Below are 24,792 nucleotides of genomic sequence, written 5' to 3'. Positions count from 1 at the left end.
AGGGTCAAATTGTTTCTAGTTTGGACCACTGTTGGACCCATAAGTATTCAGATGCCTGCTTTTTGACCAAATGTTCATTCGACCAAATGTACTATGAGCTTCTGGCAGAACTTCCGTGTTACTTGAGAACGGCACAACAGCTCTATTTCCTCATGGGCTTTAATTCTCCCTAAAGAGTTGAGAAAATCTTGGTAAACTCTTGAACTAGCAAGTAAAAAAAAAACTACAGTTGCAATCGACCGATTTGTAACAGCTGCATATCCAAAATGACGTTTCTCACTTTAGCTATAGTCATAACTAGTGCAATTGTTGGGTCCATAGGTGTCCAAACTTTTTTAAGCGCGATCCACCCAGCAGTCAAATAGATTTTTTTGTGACCCACCTATCATAAAAATGCTTAAAGTTCAACTTCAGTATAGCCTACGAGTATGGAACTCAAGATAATCTTATCAATATTTTATTAGATTTATTTTTTTATTTTTTTTGCAATTCCTTCGCTGATGATTCGCGACTGCCCTTGTTGAGTCGCGACCCACTGTTTGGGAGTCTATGGTCCAGACACATGTCTGTCTAGCAGCGAACACTTTTTCCACCTGATCAACGATTGAAAAGAAAACATTTTCAGCCGCAATCAATTTCCAAACCCCTAACGATGCAATCTTCAGCGGCGTGCAGCTCCTCAATCACACACAACTACTGGCGGAGTTTGGCGAAACATTCGATTCGATTCGTGGCGCCGGCCGCAGCTGTTAGGTTCGATTTTTCTGCAAAAGTTCAGTCACTTTCCTTTTCCGAAGCAATCGTGCAACCACCGCACCGCCAGTGCGATTCAATTTCGTGGATGATGCAGCCTATTATAAGCGGGAAGGAAAAATTCACTTTCCATCCACTACTGCACTGCACTGTCTGACGATGGTGGCAACAAACGGCTGGCTGGCTGGAGACCGGTGGTTGCCCTAAACTTGTTTCTATTTCCATTACCACAGGCCAAGATTAGGTACGATTAAAGTGGCAAGACGAGTTAGCTTTTTAATACATAATATTTAATTACGAGACGACAGATCAATGACTTCTTCTTCTTTCTCTTCTTTATGGCTCTACGTCCACACTGGGACTTGGCCTGCCTCGCTTCAACTTAGTGTTCTTTGAGCACTTCCACAGTTATTAATTGAAGCGCTTTCTTTGCCTGCCGTTGCATGAATTTGTATATTGTGAGGGCAAGTACAATGATACTCTATGCCCAGGAAGTCGAGAAAATTGTCCCGACCGGAACGGGAATCGAACCCGCCGTCTCCGGATTGGCGATCCATAGCCATAACCACTAGGCTATCTGGAGACCCCAATAGCCCAGATCAATGACATTCGGGTAATAAGTGTTGCACACCTGGATCTGGTTGTATTATTAAGATGAAGTAAGGGAAGATTATCTTAACTATTTCTGATGATGAATAGCGTACTCCATTATGACGATTTTATTTGATCGACTATAAATCAACTGTTCGGGTTGCTGTTCAGTCTAGCGGTAAATCAATACAAGTGCTATTAGTTGAATATCCGACATTTCGGCCATTCGACTCACCCTTCTTCAAGGTATTTATTAACCCTCCAACGCCCAAAAAGGAACCAATGGAGATAAAAGATTTTTTTTGAGTGGGAGGTGAATTATACCATTCATTTCACCAAACCGGTTCATTTTACCGGTTCACTTTTGAACCGGTAAAAAATATTTGTCCCGATTAGGAATCGTGCAGTTTTTATAATTTATTCTCATGGGAGATTGAACACTTGTATAAAATATGTGTTTGTGTGAACCGGTTTTCTCAACCGGTTCACTTTTGAACCGGTAAAACCAATAATTTCGTGAAACTGGTATTATGCTGATGTTCTACATATTATGATGATAAAAGAGTGGTGAATCTATTATTTGTTGAACCGGTTCGTTTAACCGATTCATTTTTGAACCGGTGAAAATAATTTAATTATCTCGCTTGGCGATAGTTGAAGTTTTATTACTTTTGATGGCTGACCTTCCAGAAAAATAATAAAATAAATGATTTGAAAAACCGGTTCGCTAAAACGGTTCATTTTTGAACCGGTAAAATCAAGAATTTCATCCCACTAGTATTATGGTGATATTTTGCGTATTACGATAATAAATGGCTGACCATTCAACAAGAAAACATGATTTTGGGAACCGGTTCATCAAAATAATAAATGATGAACCGGTAAAATAATTTTGCTGTCCCGCTTGATAACCGTTGGAGTTTCATGATTTATTTTAAGAAAAAAGATTAAACATAGGACCAAAAAAGTGATAAGGAAAACCGGTTCGCTAATCCGATAAGCTTTTGAAAAGAAAAAAAAAGTTCCACTTATGCTGTGTAAATAAAAAAAAATGAAGAATGATAGATCAACGAGCTAAATTATTCTGCAAACTGGCTGGTAATACCAATCTAGTTATGAACCGGTTAAAATATACTATTGTCTAGTATGAGAAACGATGAAGTTCTCTAATGGATTTTTTTGTAATTGTTCATGCGACAAAACTAAATGATCGGAAGAACCGGTTCGTTTGACCGATACACTTTTGAACCGACTTAAGACTATATTTTCACTTATAACTACAGTATCGGACAATAGAAATGCATAAAGGCCGTTTTCCCTTACAAACTATGTGGTCAACTGTTTTGAGGTTATGGCTTTCAGTCTTGGGAAAAAAAACTCAAAAACGGATTGTTAAGTCTTCATCCGACGTTTCGGTCACTATATTGTGCCTTTCTCAAGGATTTAACTATGCTCCGTTCTCTCGTAACATAGGCCCACAGCATAGGTCAACTTTAGATTCCACATTTTAATCTTCAAAAACTATTGAAAAATTTCGATGTTAACCATTGATGCAAAAATCACAGTTAGGTTGAATTTTGACAATTAAAATCAATACAAAAAAAAAAAACAAAAGCAAAAAATTGTTTTGTCTTATCATTATGGTGTTCTCGGCAAATTTGTTCCTTGTATGATGACGAATAAATTTGATAAAAAATAAAAGCTAAAAAAATACCATGAATCAGAAATTATGCTTATGCGGTTCGTTATAACGGATACCTACAACAGTCATTGCAAAATTATGGGTCACTCTGTAACAATAATTAGTCAGTCAGTTCGCCATGCTATTCAAATGGAACCGACCCATAATTGTGGGTGTATTTAAAATTTAATTGTTTAAATTTTTAGACTTCAGCTAGTTAAATTTTTATCCAGTTAGTCAGAACAGTAACGTACATAAAAAAAAATACGGACACGATTAATGCTTCCAGTGAGTTATTCAATCTTTGAAAGAAGCACGATACTAGACAACGAACTAACTTGCAATGCCCAGTGGCACAGCCGAAATCTTTTCCTACGGCTGCGGCCGGAATCGAAACCATGCTCCTCAGCACGATGCGACTAAAGGCTTGCTGACACTAGCCTCACGACTACGAGGCCCCGAACTTAGTTTCGAATTGGTGGGAGATTGATCGTTGAAATAAAAATAATGATGAAAACTGTCAAAGCCTTTGTCACGTGAAAGATGTTCCTTCTTCTATGAAATGAACAAAAAGTAACTGATAATGCCCATGGGTTTGCCAGTAATTCAACTATACGACTATCTGATCGATTATGTACTCGTCATAGTGTGAATTGTTGGATCAAATCAATTTGAAAAGAATCAGGACATTCTAGTTATTTATTAATGAATTACCCATGTTTACGGATATTCTGAATTCTCTGAGGACCAAACAAGTACAGTGGTCACAGGTTTATGAGTCGAAACACCCACCAAGTAAGAATTCAAATGTGCTTTTGATCGTTTTTTAAATGTTTATGAATGTTCCACCTACTCATATATAAGCCTCAGGGGTCACTAATAAATCAGACGGAACATTGTTTCCTTCCTTAGATTACTAAAATAAATGAGTTTGGAAAATATCGTAGCGCTCTAGCACAATTTTCATATATGAACTATTTTTACGGATGTTCCGGATAACCCAAAGGTAACCCGTAACGTGGGTAGATCACCTTAGAATGGTGCGTTGCGGTGTAAGATCTATCAAATCAAATTTTGATCTTGATATTTACCGTATTTATAAATATTCCAAGATCAAAGCTTGATTAACTATTTTTTGTGTTTTGTAGTTTATTTTGTTTTAGTGTACTGCTAATTAATATTTTATTTCAGCAGGATTCAGGTAAATTTATCGTATGATATAAATCATATTACAAAAATATGTAACTGTGGCGAGCGTATCACTAATATGTAGCTTATTTGACGTACGATGTTAATATTATTTTACATTTCAGATTACCAACCGAAGAATCTAGTAATTCAACCAAATACCATCAAGATGACGAGAAAAACAGGATGAATTGGCAGACAACTGATTCGAAGCAGTCTAACAATGGTGTGCCTGAACGGTGACCAAGCGTATCCTTTGGAGTTTACCCTTTCACTAACAACACCCAAATTCCCGTGACATTCAGGCCTGAGAGATCGTAGAGTTGTCTACATTTTTCATAGGTGTCCAAAACTAACCATCCTTTCCCATTCCTCAGCAGTCGCAAGGACGTGGCCAGGATAGTGCTCGATAATAGGAGGATTGCGTCAGTCTTGTCTAAGAGTCAGAGATTAGTCCCAAATCTTTGTGCTTTGGTTCGGTCGGGAAGGGGGCAACCCTCATAACAGCGGTCTAGGACTGTAACACCTACGAATTTGTGCGACTCGCTTAATGCTAATGCTAATGCTTATGTTCCGGATAACCCAAAGGTCCATCCAGTGGCCACTTTGATTTACAAAATTCTCACAAAAGTGATTTTATTCTTAGATTATTGAAACAAATATGTTTGGAAAAAGTCGCGACGCTCTAGGACAATTTTCATGAATTGACCACTTCTACGGATGTTTCAGATACCCCAAGGGTCCATCAAATGGGTCCTCTGACTTATTAAGCCATCACAGTCATAATTTCATCCATAGGACTTTCATACAAAAAAGCGTTACGGAGGGGGTAGGGGGTCTTCAAAACCAGCAAAAATCGTGCCACTCTAGCATATTTTTTTTTATGAATTGACCACTTTTACGAATTTTCTAGATAAACCGATGGTTCAACCAGTGGTCTTTTCGATTTATAAATCAGAAGTAATATTGATTTCAATCTTAAATTGCTGAAACAGATGAGTTCGGTAAAAAAATCGCGACAATCTAGCACAATTTCAATCTAGCACAGTTTTCATGAATCGTCCACTTTTACGGATGTTTCGGATACCCAAAAGGCCCATCCAGTGGTCACTCTGAGTTACTAACTAATCGCAATATTCTTAGATTGCTGGAACAAATGACTTTGGAAAAAAAAACTGCAACGACCTAGCACAATTTTTATGAGTTGACCCTTTTACGGATGTTTCAGATAACCCGAAGGTCCATCCAGTGGCCACTCCGTATTTTGAATCAGTCATTATATAGATTTCAACTTTTGGTTGCTAAAACAAACGAGCTTGGAAAACACTGCGACACTGTAGCACAATTTTAATGGTTTGGCCATTTTTACGGATGTTCCGGGTATCCCGAAGGCCAATTCAGTGGCCACACAGGCTTACAAACCAGTCGCAAACATGATTTCATCCTTAGGTTACACAGCGCAACAAAAATTAACTATTGGTCTGTCTCAAGAGCAAACTTATGTGTCTCCGACAGATTTTGGGCCACTGAATCCGAATCTGAGCTCAGATTTGCTCCAGCACGTCACAATTTTGAGCTACACCTCAATTAATAGGGCAAAATATGCGATTTTCGGCTTTTTTGATTGCATGCCATTAGGCATGGAAATATATTTTTTAAGCTATCAAAGGGAAAAAAGGTCAATTAACATCTAAATTAACGACTGATGCAAAATATTTCGTTTTACCGAATCAAATTTGATAGATTTAAGCATTTTATGTTAATAAGTAAACTTGCATGCAATTTTTGGAGGATGACTTGTATGGGAAATATTGTACCTAACATAAATCACTTAAAAGTATAATATTTGATTTGGTAAAACGAAATATTTTGCATAAGACCGTTCGCAATGCTGTTTTATTTTGTATGGCGAGTTTTAAAATTTTTAAAACTCGCCATACAAAATAAAACAGCATTGCGAACGGCCTAAGTCGTTAATTTAGATGTTAATTTACCATTTTACCCTTTGATTGCTTTAAAAAAAAATATTTCCATGCTTAATGGCATGCAATCAAAAAAGCCCAAAATCGCATATTTTGCCTTATAAATTGAGGTATAGCTCAAAATTGTGACGTGCTGGAGCAAATCTGAGCTCAGATTCGGATTCAGCGGCCCAAAATCTGTCGGAGACACATAAGTTTGTTCTTGAGACAAAAAAATGTTGCGCTGTGTTATTGAAACAAATCAGTTTAGAAAAAATCGTGACGCTCTATTACATTTTTTGTCAATTGACCACTTTTACGGATGTTCCGGATCTTCCGGCGGGTATCATATTGGCCATGTTACTGACTATGCTGATCCATGGTGTATTCTTGCACTGACCTAGCTTATTAGCAACGAAATAAAATTGTTTTGGCTTTTTTGCACTTAACAATTGAATATAATCACTGCTGTTTGACTGAAAACACGTTAGGTACTATTTGGGGGCTCCTGGAATCGGTTCCAGGTACCAGAACCATAGCGGCAGTGGCCATTTATGATTTTTCTATACATCCTATATTCAATATGCATCGCTTCCTGCAGTCAATATTTTGAAACAGTTTAAATATTTTGCTCAGTAAATTTAATTAACGAAAATTTTCCAAAACTGATAAAATCGGATTATTGAGAACATACTGTAAAAAACTTTCAACTACACCAGATAAACTTGAAGCACATCTAAAGTCAATATAAATGACGCTTAGTTTGAATCATAATGTTATTTCGTCTTTGTGTTATGAAAGGTTATAGAAAATTGCCTTATTCTGCTTCTAGTCGATTCCCGGTGGCCACTCCGGATTGACCTGGACCACTTCTGCCAAAAATCAAAATAGACTAGTATAGCTTCATTTAAAACCAGTTGCAAAAGATTTGATCAAGGATTTGAATTTTAACAATCAAAACAAATCAGGTGTCACCTAGAGGTGACACTGGGCGTTGGAGAGTTAATTTATTTATAGAACATAAAAACTAACTGTTATCTACTGTTATAATTATAAAGGTGTACTGTCCAGGTAAAGAACCTAAAAAATATATGACAACTCAGCGCAAAGCTTTTAGTAGCATACGAATACGAGGGGCGATGCAAGTTTATGAGATTTTTTTTCTGGCCAAAGTCTACGCTCCATACAAATTTCGAAAATTTTGTACGAACAAAAGTCTACGAGGGGGGAGGGGGTGGCCTGATATGACCGAAAAAAAATCTACGTGCCCACCCTCATGGTGGTCCAATTGGTTCACCATAATAATGCGATCGTTTTGGAACACTCGAATACTAAATATGGACCATCCTACTATCCATTTTGGGCCACCGAAAGGCTGTTTTTGGGCCACTTTAATGTAGATTTTTGATGGAAGTTCAACTCTAGTTGAAACGACATCAATCAAAATAAAGCAATTATGGGGCGGATTTGGCGTTGATGGTTAAAACACTTGACTATCACGCCGAGGACCTGGGATCGAATCCCAGTAAAGCCTGGGGTTCCAAGGGGGTCTAGAAATCTCGATAAATACAGATAAAAAAAAGCAATTTTATCTTTTTCTGAAACAAATATATGCACTCCAAAATGCACTGATGGGGTAAAATGGCCCAACTTATAAAATCAGTTTAAAATGTGATTTGATCATTACTAAAGGTGAATGGTGCCAAGATATGTTTGCATAAAACATCCTTCTGGATATCAAGGCAGGCAAACGCATGGAAAATCTTTTGATTTCCCAATGGAAATTAGCAACTTCCGGTTTTTCTTGCTTGCAATCAAAGTTTTATGTTGATTTTGTTATTAGTCGCAGTTTCCAAAGAGATCAAGAAACACATGGAGGCGCATGACCGTTGATGCCAACGCTATCCATGTTAGGGATCATTCAAATATGATGACCATCGATTAGGGGGGAGGGGGTCTGTAAATCGGAGAAGTAAACTGAACAAGCAATAATGCTCTACAAAGCACTACGATCCCCAGTGAAATGTTTGGGTTGGGAATTACTACTATGGACATGTAATAGAATACTTCCCCATAGGAACTAATGTTAAATTAACCACCACGATTTTTAGCGGGTTTCCGAGACGTCTCATAGGCATCTTCAGGAGTTTCAGGAGCGTTACATGTGATTCGGGGCGGTTTTAGGGGGGTTTGGAAGCATTTCAGGAACTTTCAGAGGATTTTCGGCGGCTTTCTGAAACGCTACAGAGACGCTACTTAGAATTTTTCGAGGTTTTCGGTGATATTCAAGTGCGTTACATGGGATCTTAAGGGGGCTTTGGGGGGATTACGGAGGCTTTTGAAGAAGCCTATCGGGATTTTCGGCGGATTTCAGAGACGTTATAGAGGCATTGCAGATGCGTTTTTGGGGGTTTTAGAGGGTCTCAGGTGTGTTACAGGGGGTCCGACAGGATTTCAGCAAGATTGAAACGCCCCTAAAATCCCATCTGAAACATCCTGAATCCCTCCGAATCCCCCTGAAAGTACCTGAAATGCACCAGAAACTTCCTGAAACGTCCTGTAACCCTTTGAAACGCTTTTGAAACACATTGAACCGCTCCTAAAAGTCCCCGCGAAACATCTTGTTGCCCACAGGAACACCTGATACCTCCTTAAACGCCTCTAAAACCTCCCTCAAACGCCCCGCATTTCCTTGAAGCTATAGCTGAATATATTCAGAAACGCCCCTAAAAGCCCCCTGAAACATCCGGGAACCCCCTGAAATCTATATTTTTTTATTTTTAAAAGTTTTTCACCATCTTAGGGTTTGTGGTAAATTTGGAGGCTTTCAACAGAAAAAAAATAAAACAAAATCAATGTTCAAGGTTTTTGGATAAACAAAATTATATGACATTGATGTAGATAAGCCGTGAATGTTACCTACAGTGTACAGGGGATACTCAAAATAACTGGGATAGGTAAAATTTTCACTTTTCTAAAAATGTTCAACTCGCTGTAACTTTTCGAAAAATGCATCAAATATTCTCAAATTTTTACTGTAAGTTCATCAACTTGTTGTGTATCAGTGGCCAAAATTTGGAAAAGATAGAGCCATTCTACACGAAGTTATAAAGATTCTAGAAAAAAGGTATAATTTACCGATAGCCAACTTTGAGCTGTTATATCTCCGGATTCAATGAACCGAATGCAATGAAATTTTGATCATTTATGACTTATATAATGAGCTAATAAAAACATTTGACTAAACTTAAAATTCTTTACACGAAAGTAAATTATTACGATTGGATTATTTTTCTAATATACCACCAATTTATCCAAAACTTCATCATCGTTTCAAAATTCGAGATAATAATTATAGTTCATTTAAATTCCCTCTAATTGACTTCAATATGAATATGTTTTGAAAGGAAGTAACAAAATACTCGGCATTAAATTGAAAAAGTAATGAGATGCATATGAAAAATAGATAAATTTACTAAAAAACATACTTTTATTCTAACCGCCATAACTTTTTTTCTTATTCATAATTTTAAATTGAGTAAACTGTTTTTCAAAGTTCATTATATGAGTCATAAATGATCAAAATTTCATTGCATTCGGTTCATTGAATCCGGAGATATAACAGCTCAAAGTTGGCTATCGAATAATTATACTTTTTTCTAGAATCTTTATAACTTTGTGTAGAATGGTCCGACCTTTTCCAAATTTTGACCACTGATACACAACTAGTTGATGAATTTACAGTAAAAAATTTGAAAATACTTGATGCCCTTTTCGAAAAGTTACAGCGAGTTGAACATTTTTTAAAAAGTGAAAATTTTACCTGTCCCAGTTATTTTGAGTATCCCCTGTATTTTTTTTCTAACAGTCTTTTAAATATCTTAAAACATCTGCGAAGGCATCATTTCAATTCATACCTTTAACCTTTATCGAGTTGTTTTTCTTTTAGTTTTTTGAATACGAAAATTGCATTTTCTTCATATGCCCTTTTTCTAAATTTAGATAAAGAAAATTGCAAAACATAGACCAACATGTAAAAACGGCGTAACAACCATTGCAAAATTCTGCTTCTCCCGTCCTTCATTCGCGTATCTCCAATTGTTTTGTTTTTTAGTTTTGAAAAATTTAATTATTTTTTGATTTATACACTGAAAGACGGCTTGCGGTAAAGACCAACATAAAACTGTTTTTAAATTTACCACGGCAAAACGTGATTATCGACCAGCAAATGCTTCTTGTGTGCGTTTTGTTTCCTTCCATTTCAGCCGGTTCGATAGCTGAGTAGTAGCGTGCGAGCCTGGTGATCTCAAGGTTTTTGGATCGAGTGCGGTTGCCAACGGAAACATTTTTAATTGCAAATTGGGTCCGATAACATTAACCTGTTGAATTGAATCGAAACTCAGTCTGCACAAATTTAGTGGCGTTGTGTATTTATCAAATTGACCCTCAGAGTAGTAATTTCAACCGCGAGCCGTCTTTCAGTGTACGAAAGAGCACCTTTTTCTGAGCCACTATGATTTTCCGCCCTTTTCACATGTTGGTCTAGAAATGGCTTATACATGAGCAAAATTTCATTTGAATTGAAAAGGGGGCTACACGATTCCTGCGTTGAGCTGGAAATGCTCTGCATATTTTTAAAGTATACACAGCATACTGTAACTTACAGCCTGTAAGCGTGAAACTTCACCACGCCTTTAGTTATACAACATGCATGCCTTGCACGGAGCCAGAAATAAACCCAAGTATAGCTTCATTTCACGTAGGTACCTAGGTATACCTGTTTTCTGTGCGATACGAATTTGGCAAAAGTCTGATCCCGTCATTTCTTACCATCTCATCGCAACTTTGTTTATACTCTGCATTGACTTAAAAAAAAACACCTAGTAGGTTGAAAACGACTAAAACTTGTATAAGCTCCGTTGCAGAAAGGTCGCCTAACTCTAACCTGGACTCTAACAACTGTGTGTTTGATATAAATTCACTTCAACGCACTATGGGGCAGCTCCATATAAACAGGTGACCAAATATATGTTAATTTTATAATGTCTTGCTCCTATCAGGCTTGACAGAAACTCCCTCGCGAGAAAATGAGGAAGCGATTTTGGCGATTTTCTGAGGAGTGAAAATAAAACTCAGAAATCACAACGCAAATCCTCAACAGCACCGAGCGCGAGCTTGCCGCGCAGCGAGGAGTTCGTCCAACACTCATAATTTCTTGTTGTGTTTCTCACGTCCACTCACACTCAAAAAGCTCTCGCGAGTTCCACTCCCATACAAAGAAAGACTCTCGAGGCGAAAATCGCACTCAAAAACCCGAAATAATCATCGGCTCTTTTTTCGTTCCCCTCTTCCTCGCTCAGTTTTTATTGCCTCTCTGTTTGGGGTGCGTTCGCTCCCTCGCGACGAGGCAAAAGCAAAACACCGCTCTAGAGCATGTTGCAAAACTCTTTTGATTTCGAGGAGGATTATCAAGCCTGGCTCCTATTCGTAGGGCTTATGCCTTAAATACATGAAAAACACACCATGAACACTTTTAAGGTCTCCAAACTCCTTGGAATTCAGTCCTACTATATCTACAAAAGTTGTATCGATATATGTTCTTCCCAAGACCGACACGTGATAATCACCTTAATGTGTCGAAGACAAAGTACATGATGGAAAAGGGCTCCAGGGAGGAATCACCGCGCCCGACACCCCGAATTTATATCGACGGTGATGAAATCAAGGCAGTTGAAGAATTCGTGTACTTTGGGTTCACTGGTGACCGCCGACAACGAGAAATTCAGACACGCATTGTGGTAGGAAAGCGAGCTTGCTTTGGGCTCCACAGAATTCTTCGATCGAATAAAGTTCGCTTTCACACGAAGTTAACTATCTACAAAACGCTCGTTAAACCGGCATGGACCCTACGTGCAGAGTACCAACGCGCCCTTGGAGTTTTCGAACGGAAGGTGCTGCGTATTTCCAAAATCGGTTGTAGAGTATGAATCAAGGTATCTCCTAATTTTTTTCCAGATGGAAAATGTTTTTCGTTTTTGAAGAAACCATTTTTAAACAAAATTTCACAAAAAAAAATGGTTTCTGCAAAAACGAAAAATGTTTTCCACCTGTGCACGAAAACCGGTTTTGAAAATATTGCTAGTTATTTTATAAAAAATCAAAAACCAAAAAAAAATGAGGAAATGCTTACAGTTTCGCCTAAAGGAATTGGGTTTTAAAATTAAGAAAAAATCAATGATTTCTTATTTTTAAACGAAAGAGCACCTTTGTTTCTGAGATGAACCAGCCTCGGGCTGAAAATCTCATAAATAAAGACACAAAAAAAAGAAAGTGCACCTTTTTCTGAGCAGCTATGATTTTTTTTCAGACTTTTAGAACTTTATTTTGGTACCTAAAATCAATTTCAAAGAGATTTTTTGAAATCACCTTTTGACAGCTGGGCAACTGCTTGACAGCTCTGCTCAGTACAAAATGCGACGAGGGGTGGTTCGATAAATCGCTCCCATACAAATTTCAAATTGATTTTTAAATAGGTTCCCGGGCACCAAAATTGATGAAAATTTGGATTTCGGCTCGGTTTGGCATGCAGATTCAGAATATGGAATTATCTCAACACCACTAAAGAAGCCAACTACGGCAAAATTCCTCCCAAAATTACTCAAGGAACTCCTTCAGGAATTACTGAAGGAACTCTGTCAGGAGTTCCTTGATAAATTCTTCCTGGAATTCCACCAGGAAGTTCTTCAGGAATAAGAGGAATTATTTCTCTAATAATATCTTCAGGAATTCCCCCCAAGAATTCCTCCAGGAATTTCACCAATTCAAGGAAACCTTCAGAAATTTTTCAAGAAAATACTCCTGCACTCTTACAAAAAATCATGTAAATTTAAGTTCACTTGGATGCACATAAAAGGAGCGGCTCGTTTGACACAAATTTACGTCTTCTATCACAATAAAGTCAAGCTAGCAATCGCTAGAGCCGAAGCGAGAGATAAAACATATGTAAGTAAAATAATGAACTGGATTCGAACTCGGGTCCGTTGATTCAGAGGCACGTACTATGCCTCTCGACTGTATCACCGACTTGACAAACGATAAATGTAAAACTGCTTCTACCTATTTGGTCAGATAGGTTTGTTGACATCTTGTGCAACCAACTCGAACTTACATGATGGATGTAAAATTGAGTCAAATTTGCCATTTAGTCATGAAATGTTTACGTACGTTAATGGTTTACGTCACGTGTAAATTTCTAATTTTTTAAGAGTGTGGGACAACTCCAGGCACTCCTCCGTGGAACTGCTCCGAGACTTCTTCAGAAATTTCTCCAAAAATTCCTCCAGGATTTTTTCCAAGAATTTCTTCATTTATTCCTAAAAAAACTTCTGCTAAGAATTTCTCCAAGAATCCGTCCAGGAATTCCTCCAGAAATTCTTTCAGGAATCCCGACAGTAGCTCTGTTAAGAATATCTCTAAAACCTGCTCCAATGCTTCTGTCAAAAATTCCTCCAAGAATCCCTCCAGGAATTTGGGCAGGGAATACCTCTAGGGATTTTTCAATAAATACCTTCAGGAATTCTTCCAGAAAATCCTTGAGAAAATTGACCCAGAAATGCCCACAGGAAATTCCCCAGGGATTCCATCAGGAAATCATCCAAGAACTCCTCCAGGAATTCCTCCAACAATCCAGAATTCCTGCCAGAATTACTTCCATGAATTACTTCAGGAATACCTTCAAGACTTCTTTCAAGAAATCCACCAAGATTTTCTCTGGGAATTTCTTCAGGAATTCCTTGAAAATTTCTTTCTGGAATTCCTCCAAGAATTCCTACAATAATTCTACCAGGAATTTGTCCAAGAATTTCTTGAAGAAATTTCTGTATAAATCCTGCAGGAATTCCTGGAGTGCTTTCTGGAAGAATTCATGTGGTGTGAAGGAATTTTAAAAGAACATCCTGGGGGAATTCTTAGATGAATTCCTGAAGGATTTACTTGAAGAAGTCCTGAAGGAACTCCTGGAGAAATTTTCGGAGTTATTTCTTTATACATAATTTTTATCTCTTGGAGTAATTTCTGAAATATTCCTTGTAGGAATTCCTGCAGTACTTCCTGGAATAAATCTTGGAGGAAATCCTGGAGAAAACTTTGGAGTGTTTTCTGGAGGAATTCCCGAAATATTTCTTGTAGGAATTCTTGGAGTATTTCCCGGATTAATTCCTAGAGGAATTCCTGTAGTAATTCCAGAAGGAATCCGTAGAGTAATTCCTGGAGGAATTCGTAGAGTAATTCCTGGAGGATTTCCTGCAGGAATTTCTGGAGTACTTGATGGACGAATTTCTGGAATATATCCTGGAGGTATTCCTGGGCGGATTCTTGAAGAAATTCTTAGCAGAAGTTTTGGAGGAATACCTGGAGACATTTGATGGAGGATTTTATGGAGAAATTCTTGGAGAAGTTCCTGATGGGATTCTTGGAGGAATTCTAGGAAGAAGTCTCGGAGCAGTTCCTGGAGAGTTTTCTAAAAAAAAATCTCGGAGAAATCCCTGGGATTGAAAAAATCCTTGGATATATTCCTGGCGAAAAACCTGAAGGGATTCTTGGCAGTAGTTTTAAAGGGACCCCTGGTGAAATTCTTGGGGAAGGCCCTGTAGGATTTTTTAGAGGAATTCCTTGAGGGATTCTTGAAATAATTCTAGCCAGATGTCTTGGAGGAATTCCTGGATAAATTCTTGGAGATAGTCCTTGGGAAATTCTTGGAGGACTTCGTGGTGGAGTTCCAAGAAGAATTTTTTCCAGGAATACCTGAAAGAGTTCCTGGAGGAATTGCTGGAGTAATTCCCGAAGGAGTTTCTTGAGGAATTTCGGGAGGATTTTTTTTTGCGTAATTCCTCAACAGTTTTCGGAGGTATTTCTGAGGAAATCCCTGAAGGAATTTTCGGACGATTTCTTAGTGCTATGTGAGGACTTTTTTTTGAGGATTTACTAAAGGTTTCCTGAAGGAGCCTAGGGATGTTCATGGAAGAATTTGTGGAGGAATTTTTGAAAAACTTTCCAAAAAAATCCCTGGAAGAATTCTACGAAGAATTCCTGCAAAAGTTCCTGGAGGATTTCCTGAAGTAATTTCTGTTGGAATTCCTTGAAAAAAATTATTCACGAAATTCTGGAGGAATTTCTGGAGAAATGCCTGAAAATAATCTCGGATAAACCCCTGGAGGAATTTTTGGAAGAGTTTTTGGACGATTTCTCGGAGGTTTCGGAAGAAATTCTTTGAGGGTTTTCTAGAGAAATCCCTTGAGCGCTTCTTAAAAAAACCATAGTGGAATTCTTGGAGGAATTTCTGGAGGAATGTTTGGAGAATTTCTAAGCAGAAGTCTATGAGGAATTCCTGGAGAAATTAATGGAGGAATAACTAAAGGGATTCTTTGAGGAAATCTTGGCAGAATTTTTTAGAGTAATATCTGGAGAAATTCTTGAAGAAATTCCTGCTGGAGTTGTTGAAGAAAGTTCCTGGAGGGGTTGTTGTAGGAATTTCTGGTAGAATACTTGGAGGAACTCCTGGAAGAATTTCGAGGAATTTCTTGAAAAATTCTTGGAAGAATTCTTCCAGGTTTTCGTGGAGGAATACCTGGAAAAATTATTTGAAGAATTCTTGGCGAAAGTCTTGGAAGAATTCCTGAAGGATCTTTTGGAGGAGCTACACCGATAAAGTAAAGAGATTCAGTAGAGCTTGTGGAGCTTGAAGGTCTTTATTCCAGAATAATTAAAATGAACTAGATCACCAAGTGAATGTTGCTAAGTTATCAGAATTGCACTCCGAGTCTCTAAGAGTAGCACAGATTATATTCCACGAGCATTCGCTACAATAAATATATCATAAGATTTACGGAGGATATTGCGACCCATACTTCAAAATACATTGGGTCTATTTGAATACCAGTGGACACCCAAATTGCAACACATAGAGATACTCGCAATATTATGAGGTGCAACAGACACAATCGTGAAAGAATTATGTCTATAGAATGAGCAGAAACAAGAGTAGAGCCTGTAGAACTTGAAGGTCCTAATTGCAAAATAGTTTGGTAAGCCTGGAATACCCCATAAATGTACCAAAAGCATTATAGTTGTGCACTGAGGCTCCATCAGTAGTATAGACTACATCCCACGAATATTTTTTACAATTAAAGCATGATACAGTATATCGAGTAAAGTGGGGCAAAAGTTCGAGTAGGGCAAGAGTTTCTTTTGAAGTTTTTGAGCGCAATTCAAATTATTTCTTTCGGGTGTCAAGGTTGTTCGAAACCTTTTTGAAAAAAAATCTTCCACTCCAAAAATTATGAAAATTGATCAATGTTTCGAAAAGTTATGGCAAATTGTTGATTTTTGATCAAAAAAATGTAATTTGCGATGGTCCTTCCAATGCATGGATTGGAATTGTAATGCAGTTGAACTCGGTCCTTTATTTTGGGGCGTAACTAGGTATATTCTGAAGATGCTTTAGCATGCATAACTTTTTGCAAAAAAGATTTGGAAATCATATTTTACCCATAGTGGGGCAAAAGTTCGAGTCATATGGCAACTTCAGGTAAAAACCTAAAATTGTGTAAAATGTACATATTATCTCTATAAATGATGTAATTAGTGAGAAAATACGATCAAAGTTGAAAAACAATGTTATTTTATCTAAATTTGGCGGAAAACTACTAATTTTTGGTGTAGTAAATTTAACCCTGATTTGGGTAAAATCCAGATCGAACTTTAAAGTGTATTCCAGTTCCAACATCAAATATCAATTGGTTTCAATTGTTTCTATTACCAAAGTGTCAAAATAGTGTGCTACGGTTAGCGAAATCCCACAAACACTAGATTCGAACTTTTGCCCCAGCGGTGGGGCAAGAGTTCGAAAAAGACGCACACATACAAAAGGTGTTGTAACTCAAAATTGAAAAGACATTTGGCGTAACTTTTTTCAGCAAAAAATTAGCTCATAGATGGTAGAATAACCACACGGTATTCATTTATTTTTATTTGCTTCGACTTTTTCAAAAAATTTGAATTTTCAACTAGGGTCGAGCTTTTGCCCCACTTTACTCTAGATATCGTAACCCAAACTTCAAAGTATTTTGGAGGCCATTATTATTTCACGGAATGTTCAACTACCACAATATCGAGTTGCTCGTAGCATTGCGAGGTCTAATGGACATCAACGTGACTAAATTTCATGTACAGAGTGAACACAAATGATGGTAGATGTTGTAGATCTTTAGAAAATGAATTCCAGAGTAATTTGGATGACCTAGATCACCCAATTCATGTACCATGAATATTCTAGGAGTGATTTGAGGCTTTCTTTCGTGCATAAAATTTGGTATAGGATGTTGGATTTGTCGCACAAACTTCGGAGTACTTTGGAGGCCTTAGAATAGCTCTGGGATCAAAACTTCAACAGACTATGATGGGTAGTAATACACTGCATGTCAAGGATCAACGAAAACTATTGATACTTTCTAGGTTTAATCACCGCATGACTTTATCATAATTGAATTTTATTGGCTTTTCTCGGTGAACTTAATACTACTCAAAGAAGGAGGGAGTAACGAAAGTAATGAAAGAAACGGTGATTAAACCTAGAAAGTAAAATCCAGTTGGCAAGAAAGAATGAAACTCGGTTCGAATAAGATCATTTGGACACAATAGGAGCATACGAGATGAAAGCGCGAAAATCAAATAAGTAACGTTCGCTCGATATGAATCTCTGAACAAGTGTCACAGATCGATAGAACCGAAAGCAAAGCCGAACAACATTTAACAGATCACAACCACGATCTTTTTGCCTGTCTAGGGCTAGTAGTCATCATCAAACTACTAGTACCTAGCCGTTCAACACGAGAACGTTAGGCAAAGGGGTCGTCGTTGTGATTGTGTTGTTCAATTATGGCCCTCTGTTAATTTTCAACTTCTATTCAATTTCTCTCGTCGCACACTTGCGATTCTATCCACCGTTTCTTTCATTACTTTCGTTACTCCCTCCTTCTTTGAGTAGTATTAAGTTCACCGAGAAAAGCCAATAAAATTCAATTATGAAAACTATTGATGCTTGGCAAAAAGATGAAATTTGAGTATAATCATGTAGAATTTATAAAAAATACAAAGAGCCACGTATTTTCGACTATCACAAAAAGGGGGAAGGGAGCAAAGGGGGGAGGTACCACGCATTTCTTAGCACAACTACTCCCCTTGACTATAAAAAAAAATCCAGGGTAAAATGTTGAAAAACAAAGAAGATATTGCATTTCTGCCAAAAATAGATCGTCCGGGTGTTTACGGGTTAATAGAGTTAATAAACTATAGAGGACGAATGTCGCTGGCTGAATTATAGCTGTATTAAATATTAAAGATTCCAAACTACCAAAATGATTAAAACTCAAATGATTGATTGAAACCAGTGTTCTGCTTAGTCAAACGATGCTTCTAATCTCAATCTGTATTCCATTGATCCAAAAAGAAATTGATCACGTATTTCAACACAGCTTTAAACAATCCGCTCCAAAAACCACGTTTGTTTCGTCCACCAGTTTCCAAGTTGGCAACGTACTGCCGGACGCGTTCCAACAGCTCACTATCTTCCGATACTTGTCCAGTGGTTCGGTACATCTCCAAAACAGCGGTGATGTCCCGTTGTAAATCATCCGGAACGTACTGCAGCGACCACTCGAGAATGTGATAATTGATACGTTCTTTCAGATCGTCCGACAAGGTTCCATCATCGCTGGTTTCCAGCTCGTTGGCCACTTCCTGGCGTATCGGTTCCGGCACAGAAGCTGCGACTAATTCTTCGAGCACTTCGAGGGATCCGTCCGGTTGCGGTTGACTCGTTGCGGCGTAGATGTCTTTCAGAAAGTCGGCGCTCTGTTGGCGTATGACTATGTCTACATCTCCGATGTTGGTGTCAGGGGAGACATCTGGGTTCGGTGCAGCAGCTACGGCAAGGACTAAAGCCATAGAGGCTACAATTGCTCCGTACAGTTTCATACTGTTTTGGAACATTGTTCCAAATGTATACTAATTGGGTCAGTACGTCTGCGCGATTTTATATAGTGCAAGTGCTTGATAAAACTACGTTTCAAGTGACGAAACGTAACATTTATCGAATACTTAAGATAAATACAAAATTGTACCGCAGAAAGTACCGGTTGAAATGATAATATTTGAAGAAATTCATGCAAACAAACCAGTTCAAGTGGACTCTGTGTAGAGCAGACTACACAGTTGTAAAATAGTTCTCTGTGGACTGCAAATACCCAGATGTGAATGAAAACTGTGGCTTCGTGGTCGTGCGGCTAGAGTTATGTCACCAATCATTTAGTCGCATTGTGCTGAGGAGCGCGGCTTCGATTCCCCCCGTAGCTGTCAGGAAATGTTTTCGGCTGTGCCACTGGACGTTGCATGCTAGTCCGTTGTCTAGTGTCGTGCTTGCTTCAAAGAGCGAATAGCTCCCTGGAAGCATTGAACGTGTCTGTGTTTTTTATACTTTAACGCACTTGCGGCTGATAACCGTTAACGAGGACTGTTCTAAAAAATAAGTATTTTATATGTCTTCTTCTTCTTTATGGCGCAGGGTTCGAACTGAGCCAAAGTCTGTTTGCAGGTTAGTATTCTATGTGCACTTTCCCAATTATTAACTTAGAGATTCTTCTGCTAATAACCATTCTGCATGTGTGTATATTGTGTAGCTGGCTCGAAGACATTCTATGCTCAAGAAATTCATGCAAATTACCTGTACGTGAAATTCCTGGAATGACCGGAAATCGAAACCGTCACCCTCATCATGGCCAGGTCATGCTGCATACCCCCATTCTTGGTTTGGTTTACCTAAAAAGATTCACTGACACGTTTAGTACTTCCAGTGAGCTATTCGCTCTTTGAAGGAAGCACGACACTAGACAACGGACTAGCATGCAACGCCCAGTGGCCCATCCGAAAACTTTTCCTGACAGCTGCGGCGGGAATCGAACCCGCGCTCCTAGCACGATGCGACTAAATGCTTGATGACACTAGCCGCACGACCACGAAGCCACTCATAGAATGTCTTCTCAATATCTCGGCGTCTGGTTCGACTCCAAACGCACCTGGGGGAAGCACATTGTGTTTCTGATACAAAAATGCCAAAAGCGAATCAATTTTATGCGAACTGTTACCGGAACATGGTGGGGAACGCATCCGGAAGATCTGATCAGGCTGTACCAAACAACCATTCTGTCGGTTTTAGAATACGGTAGTTTTTGTTTTTAATCCGCGGCGAAAACACACTTGCTGAAGCTTCAACGAGTTCAGTACCGTTGCCTTCGTATCGCGTTAGGTTGCATGAACTCGACTCACACAATGAGTTTAGAGGTACTTGCTGGTGTACAGCCTCTGACAGACCACTTTGCGGAGCTGACGTTCCGGTTCCTCATCCGATGCGAGGTTGTGAATCCATTGGTCATATAAAATTTCGAAAAGCTGCTCGAACAGAACCCTCAAACTCCTTTTATGAGTGTGTACTACTGGTACATGACGCTGGAGGTGAGCCCATCTCCGGCTAATACCAATTGTGACAACTTCTCAGACTTCGACAGTTCCTCTGTGGATTTTGCTCTGTCCATGAAGGATGAGGTCCATGGGATACCAGAATCTTTTCGTTCCATGTGTATTACGCAAATCTTTGCAAGTAAGTTCGGGCATACCCGGGTAGAGCGAAATGGCAAATGAAGGGCAAATTTTACCATTAAAATAGAATGTTTGAATGGCAAAATTTGCTATCAGTTTGTTTGAAATAAGAGTTAAAATAACAAAAATAATAACTGAATTTCTATGGCATAACAACTAAAGAATAAGAGATTTTGCCATTGTAATAACAAAATGATAGCAAAACGAATGTCAAAATAATAACATATTTTAATATGATGGTAAATTTTGTTATTGTTTTGATATTGTGGCAGGAAGGTATGATAGTAACATTTGTTATTATTATGTTATTATACTATTTAGTAATAACTCGTCAATTACAAGTTTTACAATGACAGCATATTTTGTAATTTATGTGTCATTCTGAGCTATTCATAAAGAACTAAAGAATTGCAAATTTAGATATGATGACAAAATAAGTTATTCTTTAGTTATTGGTTTGTTATTCACCTCTACCCGGGCATAGGCGGGGACAGACAGCTCTTCACAGATGGTTCAAAGACAAATGATTCGACTGGTTTTGGTGTCTACAACGATTTTCATAGCGCCGCCTTCATACTTCAAAAGCCCTGTTCGGTATACGTTGCTGAGCTAGCGGCTATATACTACACCTTAGAGTACGTTAGCACTCTTCCACCTAAGCACTACTTTATTTTTACCGACAGTCTAAGCTCTTTGGAGGCTGTTCGGTCAATGAAATTGATGAAGCACTCAGCGTACTTCCTGAATGGAATACGCCAAGCCTTGAGTGATTTGTCCAAACGCTCATACACCATCACCATAGCTTGGATCCTGTAACATTGCTCGATTCCGGGCAATGAGAAAGCGGAGTCTCTGGCTAAGGTGGGCGCTAGCGAAGGCGATATTTACCACTGAGGATAACTGACACTGAGGAAGATTACAAGTGGTAGTCGAAATACGCGTATCTGTCAAAGGATAAGCAATTAGGGCGGAATTAAAAGGTACGAAACTGATTACACTCATTCGAAGAGGGTATTCTGCCTAGAGGGTTCGAAAAGTCGGTACAAGATAAAATCACTGTGTTTTGCACTCAGTACTCCACAAATTCATTTTTATATGTAGAATTTTGTGAAGAAATCGTTCGTGCTTCGGAAGTGTGTTTTACGCGGTGGTTAGACTCGCTCGCAGAGTCAACCATGCTGATGGCGGCCCGTCGAAGCTGTCGTCAGTTGCTGGATGGTCGTCGTTTATAGTAAATATTGAGTAACTACCGAATGCGGGTGGGCGATTGCTTGCTTTCCGCGTGAAGCGAGCAATCGCGCTGCAGTCTGCATGTCATGATTCAACTTCAAAAGGTCATATTACTTATCAAAGTGAATCCAGACCCAACGAAACCCTCCCGAATAACAAACATTCCATCCTGCCTTTGGTTGAGTCGCAGCGGTAAACGCGGTCTTTTACAACAAAGGTTGCTACTAACATTCTTTCCCTCTCACAACTTGACTGCAAGGACGTGGCCGGCGCCGTTATTGCACCATTAAAGAGAGCCTCTGAAGCGTGCACAGTGAGAATGTTGACCACTTCCAGTCAATTGTTCAGTTGATTCATTGTGCAACTGTCATTGGTTCGGGTCTATCACGGAGTAGCAACCATAGATATGTGCAGTCAGTCTAAGCTAAGCTATGAATTTTGTGAAGAAATCCATATGCTCATATAAAAATTCAATCTAATATATTTCACAAGGCTTCTTTTATCATGTTAATACTCCTAAGATTTTAATCTGGATTTATTTTTTAAAATATGATGTGTTTATCAGGGCACTATCAAAGTAACCCCAAAATTGAAAATGCGATTCTTGCTCATATGAAAAATTAAAAGTCACCCAAAATATTTCAAATTATTGGATCTTTCAATTGCAATTAAGAACTGATAACCCAGTACAGTCAGGTCTTTTTTTACGCGGTTTTCATTTACGCGGCTGCGTAAAAAAAACTCCATACAAAAAAAATTTCATCGTCTTATTTTTGCATGATTCGTCGAGAAATGGTGAGACTTTTTTTCACGCGGTTTTTGAATTTTGAACTGAGTTTATTTTTTACGCGGCACGTATCCCCGCGTAAAAAAAACCTGACTGTACTTGTTTTAAAAATATAAAACTAGGGAAAGTACTGTTACATGGAAAAATATTAAGAAAATTAGCTGAAAAAATATCAAAGTTACCCTGTTTCACGGTAATTATTGACAAAGTCATAGAAGATTAAAGATAGGGTAAATGCTCCCTTAGTGGAGGTAGTATCAATAGTGGTGGTAGTGGCTATTAAGCACTATTTCGTCCAAAAAGCTCGCAAATGACCTTTTTAATAGATGCATTATACTTAATTAATGACATTAATTCGGTTTTGTGTTCAGGAATTGTCGAAAAACCTATTTTAAACAATTATTTTCTTTAATTTTTTTTGCTCCTTTGCACCTATAGTGGCGGTAGTGTTCTTATAGTGGTGGGTCCCATAAAAATTCAATGGGATGCGCCACTATAGAAACCAATGTTAAATTTTTCCAGCACAATAGGATTTATTAGAAAAAAACTGAAATAAGCGATGGATTTTATAATTTTCCTAGCAAATATAATTGAAAAACTACCGATTAACGTTTCAGACTTTTTAATTTATGGTATTATGTACCAATTTTATTCAATAGCACTATTGGTACGTTTACACTAACGCATTTTGGTAGCTAAACTTTCCTCTTTTTTTCAACTTAGCATGTGCATATGTATTAGAGTGGGTCAACGTTGTATGGAGGACCTTTTTATTTGATCGTATCAACCCAGAACAAAGCTTTTTCAATCTATATTAGCGTCCAAAACAATTGTGCAAAATTTTGGAGCGTATTCCGCTTTGCGATTGAAATTTGTATGGAAGTTAGTATGGGAAAACGTACTTTTTTGTATTTTACTCATAAGCTGAATTCTTTTGTCTAATACATTGTAACTAATCACGTTAAAGTGTAGCCTAGGATATGCCGAAAAACTTTGCCGAAGACCGCAAAGCGCCCCGACGCTTGTGTAAAAAGTTATTCGCCTGGTAATTTAGGCCAAAAATTGAGATTTTATTATTGATGTTATTCCTTTACATGTTAAATGTTAAGCACCACCCGGCAATCTGTACGTTATAACTTTTTTCACAAGTGTCGGATCACTTTGCGGTCTTCGGCAAAGTTTTTCGGCATACCCTAGGCTATACTTTAACGTCGTTAGTAAGATCGTTTCTGACGAAAAATTGAAATTTCTGAGAAAAATGCAAAAAGCACGTTTTCCATACTAAATTCTATACAAATTTCAATCGCAATGCGGAATACGGAGATGCAACCAATCGCTCCCAAATTTTGCACAGTTGTTTTGGACGCTAAAATGAATCGAAAAAGCTTTGTTCCGAAAAATCGACTTTGTTGACCCAGTCTAATATGTATATGCAAAAATCCACATAGGCTAATGGGTGACCCATTCCAAACTCAAATGCTAACAGCCAAATACATCGAACTTATTAGTTAGGGTATGTGTGCCATCAGTAATCTCATGCTCCCATATTCATCCTATTCGATAACAAGCGAATACGGCACCGATCGATTCCGTTCTTTTCGTTTTCATGGGTGCTCACTTCTAACAAAAAATACAAAAATAAGAAACAAACAATGCTTCAATCCTTTGTTTTCCGTAGGATGAAATTGGGAGCCACATGCTTAAGAAGGAAACCAATACCCTATTTAACTGTTTTTCGTATCGTTTTGACCCATATTCTGGATGACAGTGATGCGGAACAGGCGAGAACCGGTAATTTGTCCTTGAAACTAAATTGCTTGCTTAGTTAATGGCTCCAACCACTGCATCTGGCACTCTATCTGGTTGCTATATCAATGCACGAACTTTTTCAT

The 24,792-nt window shown here is 38.2% G+C and overlaps 1 protein-coding gene across 1 annotated transcript; it reads right to left on the bottom strand.

The window, feature by feature from the left end:
* Positions 1-18,522: 18,522 nt before the first annotated feature.
* On the bottom strand, positions 18,523-19,251 carry LOC109414011 (uncharacterized). The gene has a single exon (XM_019687737.3). The coding sequence runs from the start codon at positions 19,219-19,221 to the stop codon at positions 18,652-18,654; it is 570 nt and encodes a 189-aa protein (XP_019543282.3). The 5' UTR covers positions 19,222-19,251; the 3' UTR covers positions 18,523-18,651.
* Between the last annotated feature and the right edge of the window lie 5,541 nt (positions 19,252-24,792).

This window comes from Aedes albopictus, chromosome 2 (assembly GCF_035046485.1).
Source record: "Aedes albopictus strain Foshan chromosome 2, AalbF5, whole genome shotgun sequence".
Lineage (NCBI taxonomy): Eukaryota > Metazoa > Arthropoda > Insecta > Diptera > Culicidae > Aedes > Aedes albopictus.
The sequence above is the reverse complement of the archived record's forward strand: the minus strand, read 5'-3'. Positions and strand labels throughout refer to the sequence as shown.

Excerpts from the sequence above, each read along its gene's own strand:
- LOC109414011 (XM_019687737.3), bottom strand. The coding sequence starts at position 19,221 with ATGTTCCAAAACAGTATGAAACTGTACGGAGCAATTGTAGCCTCTATG.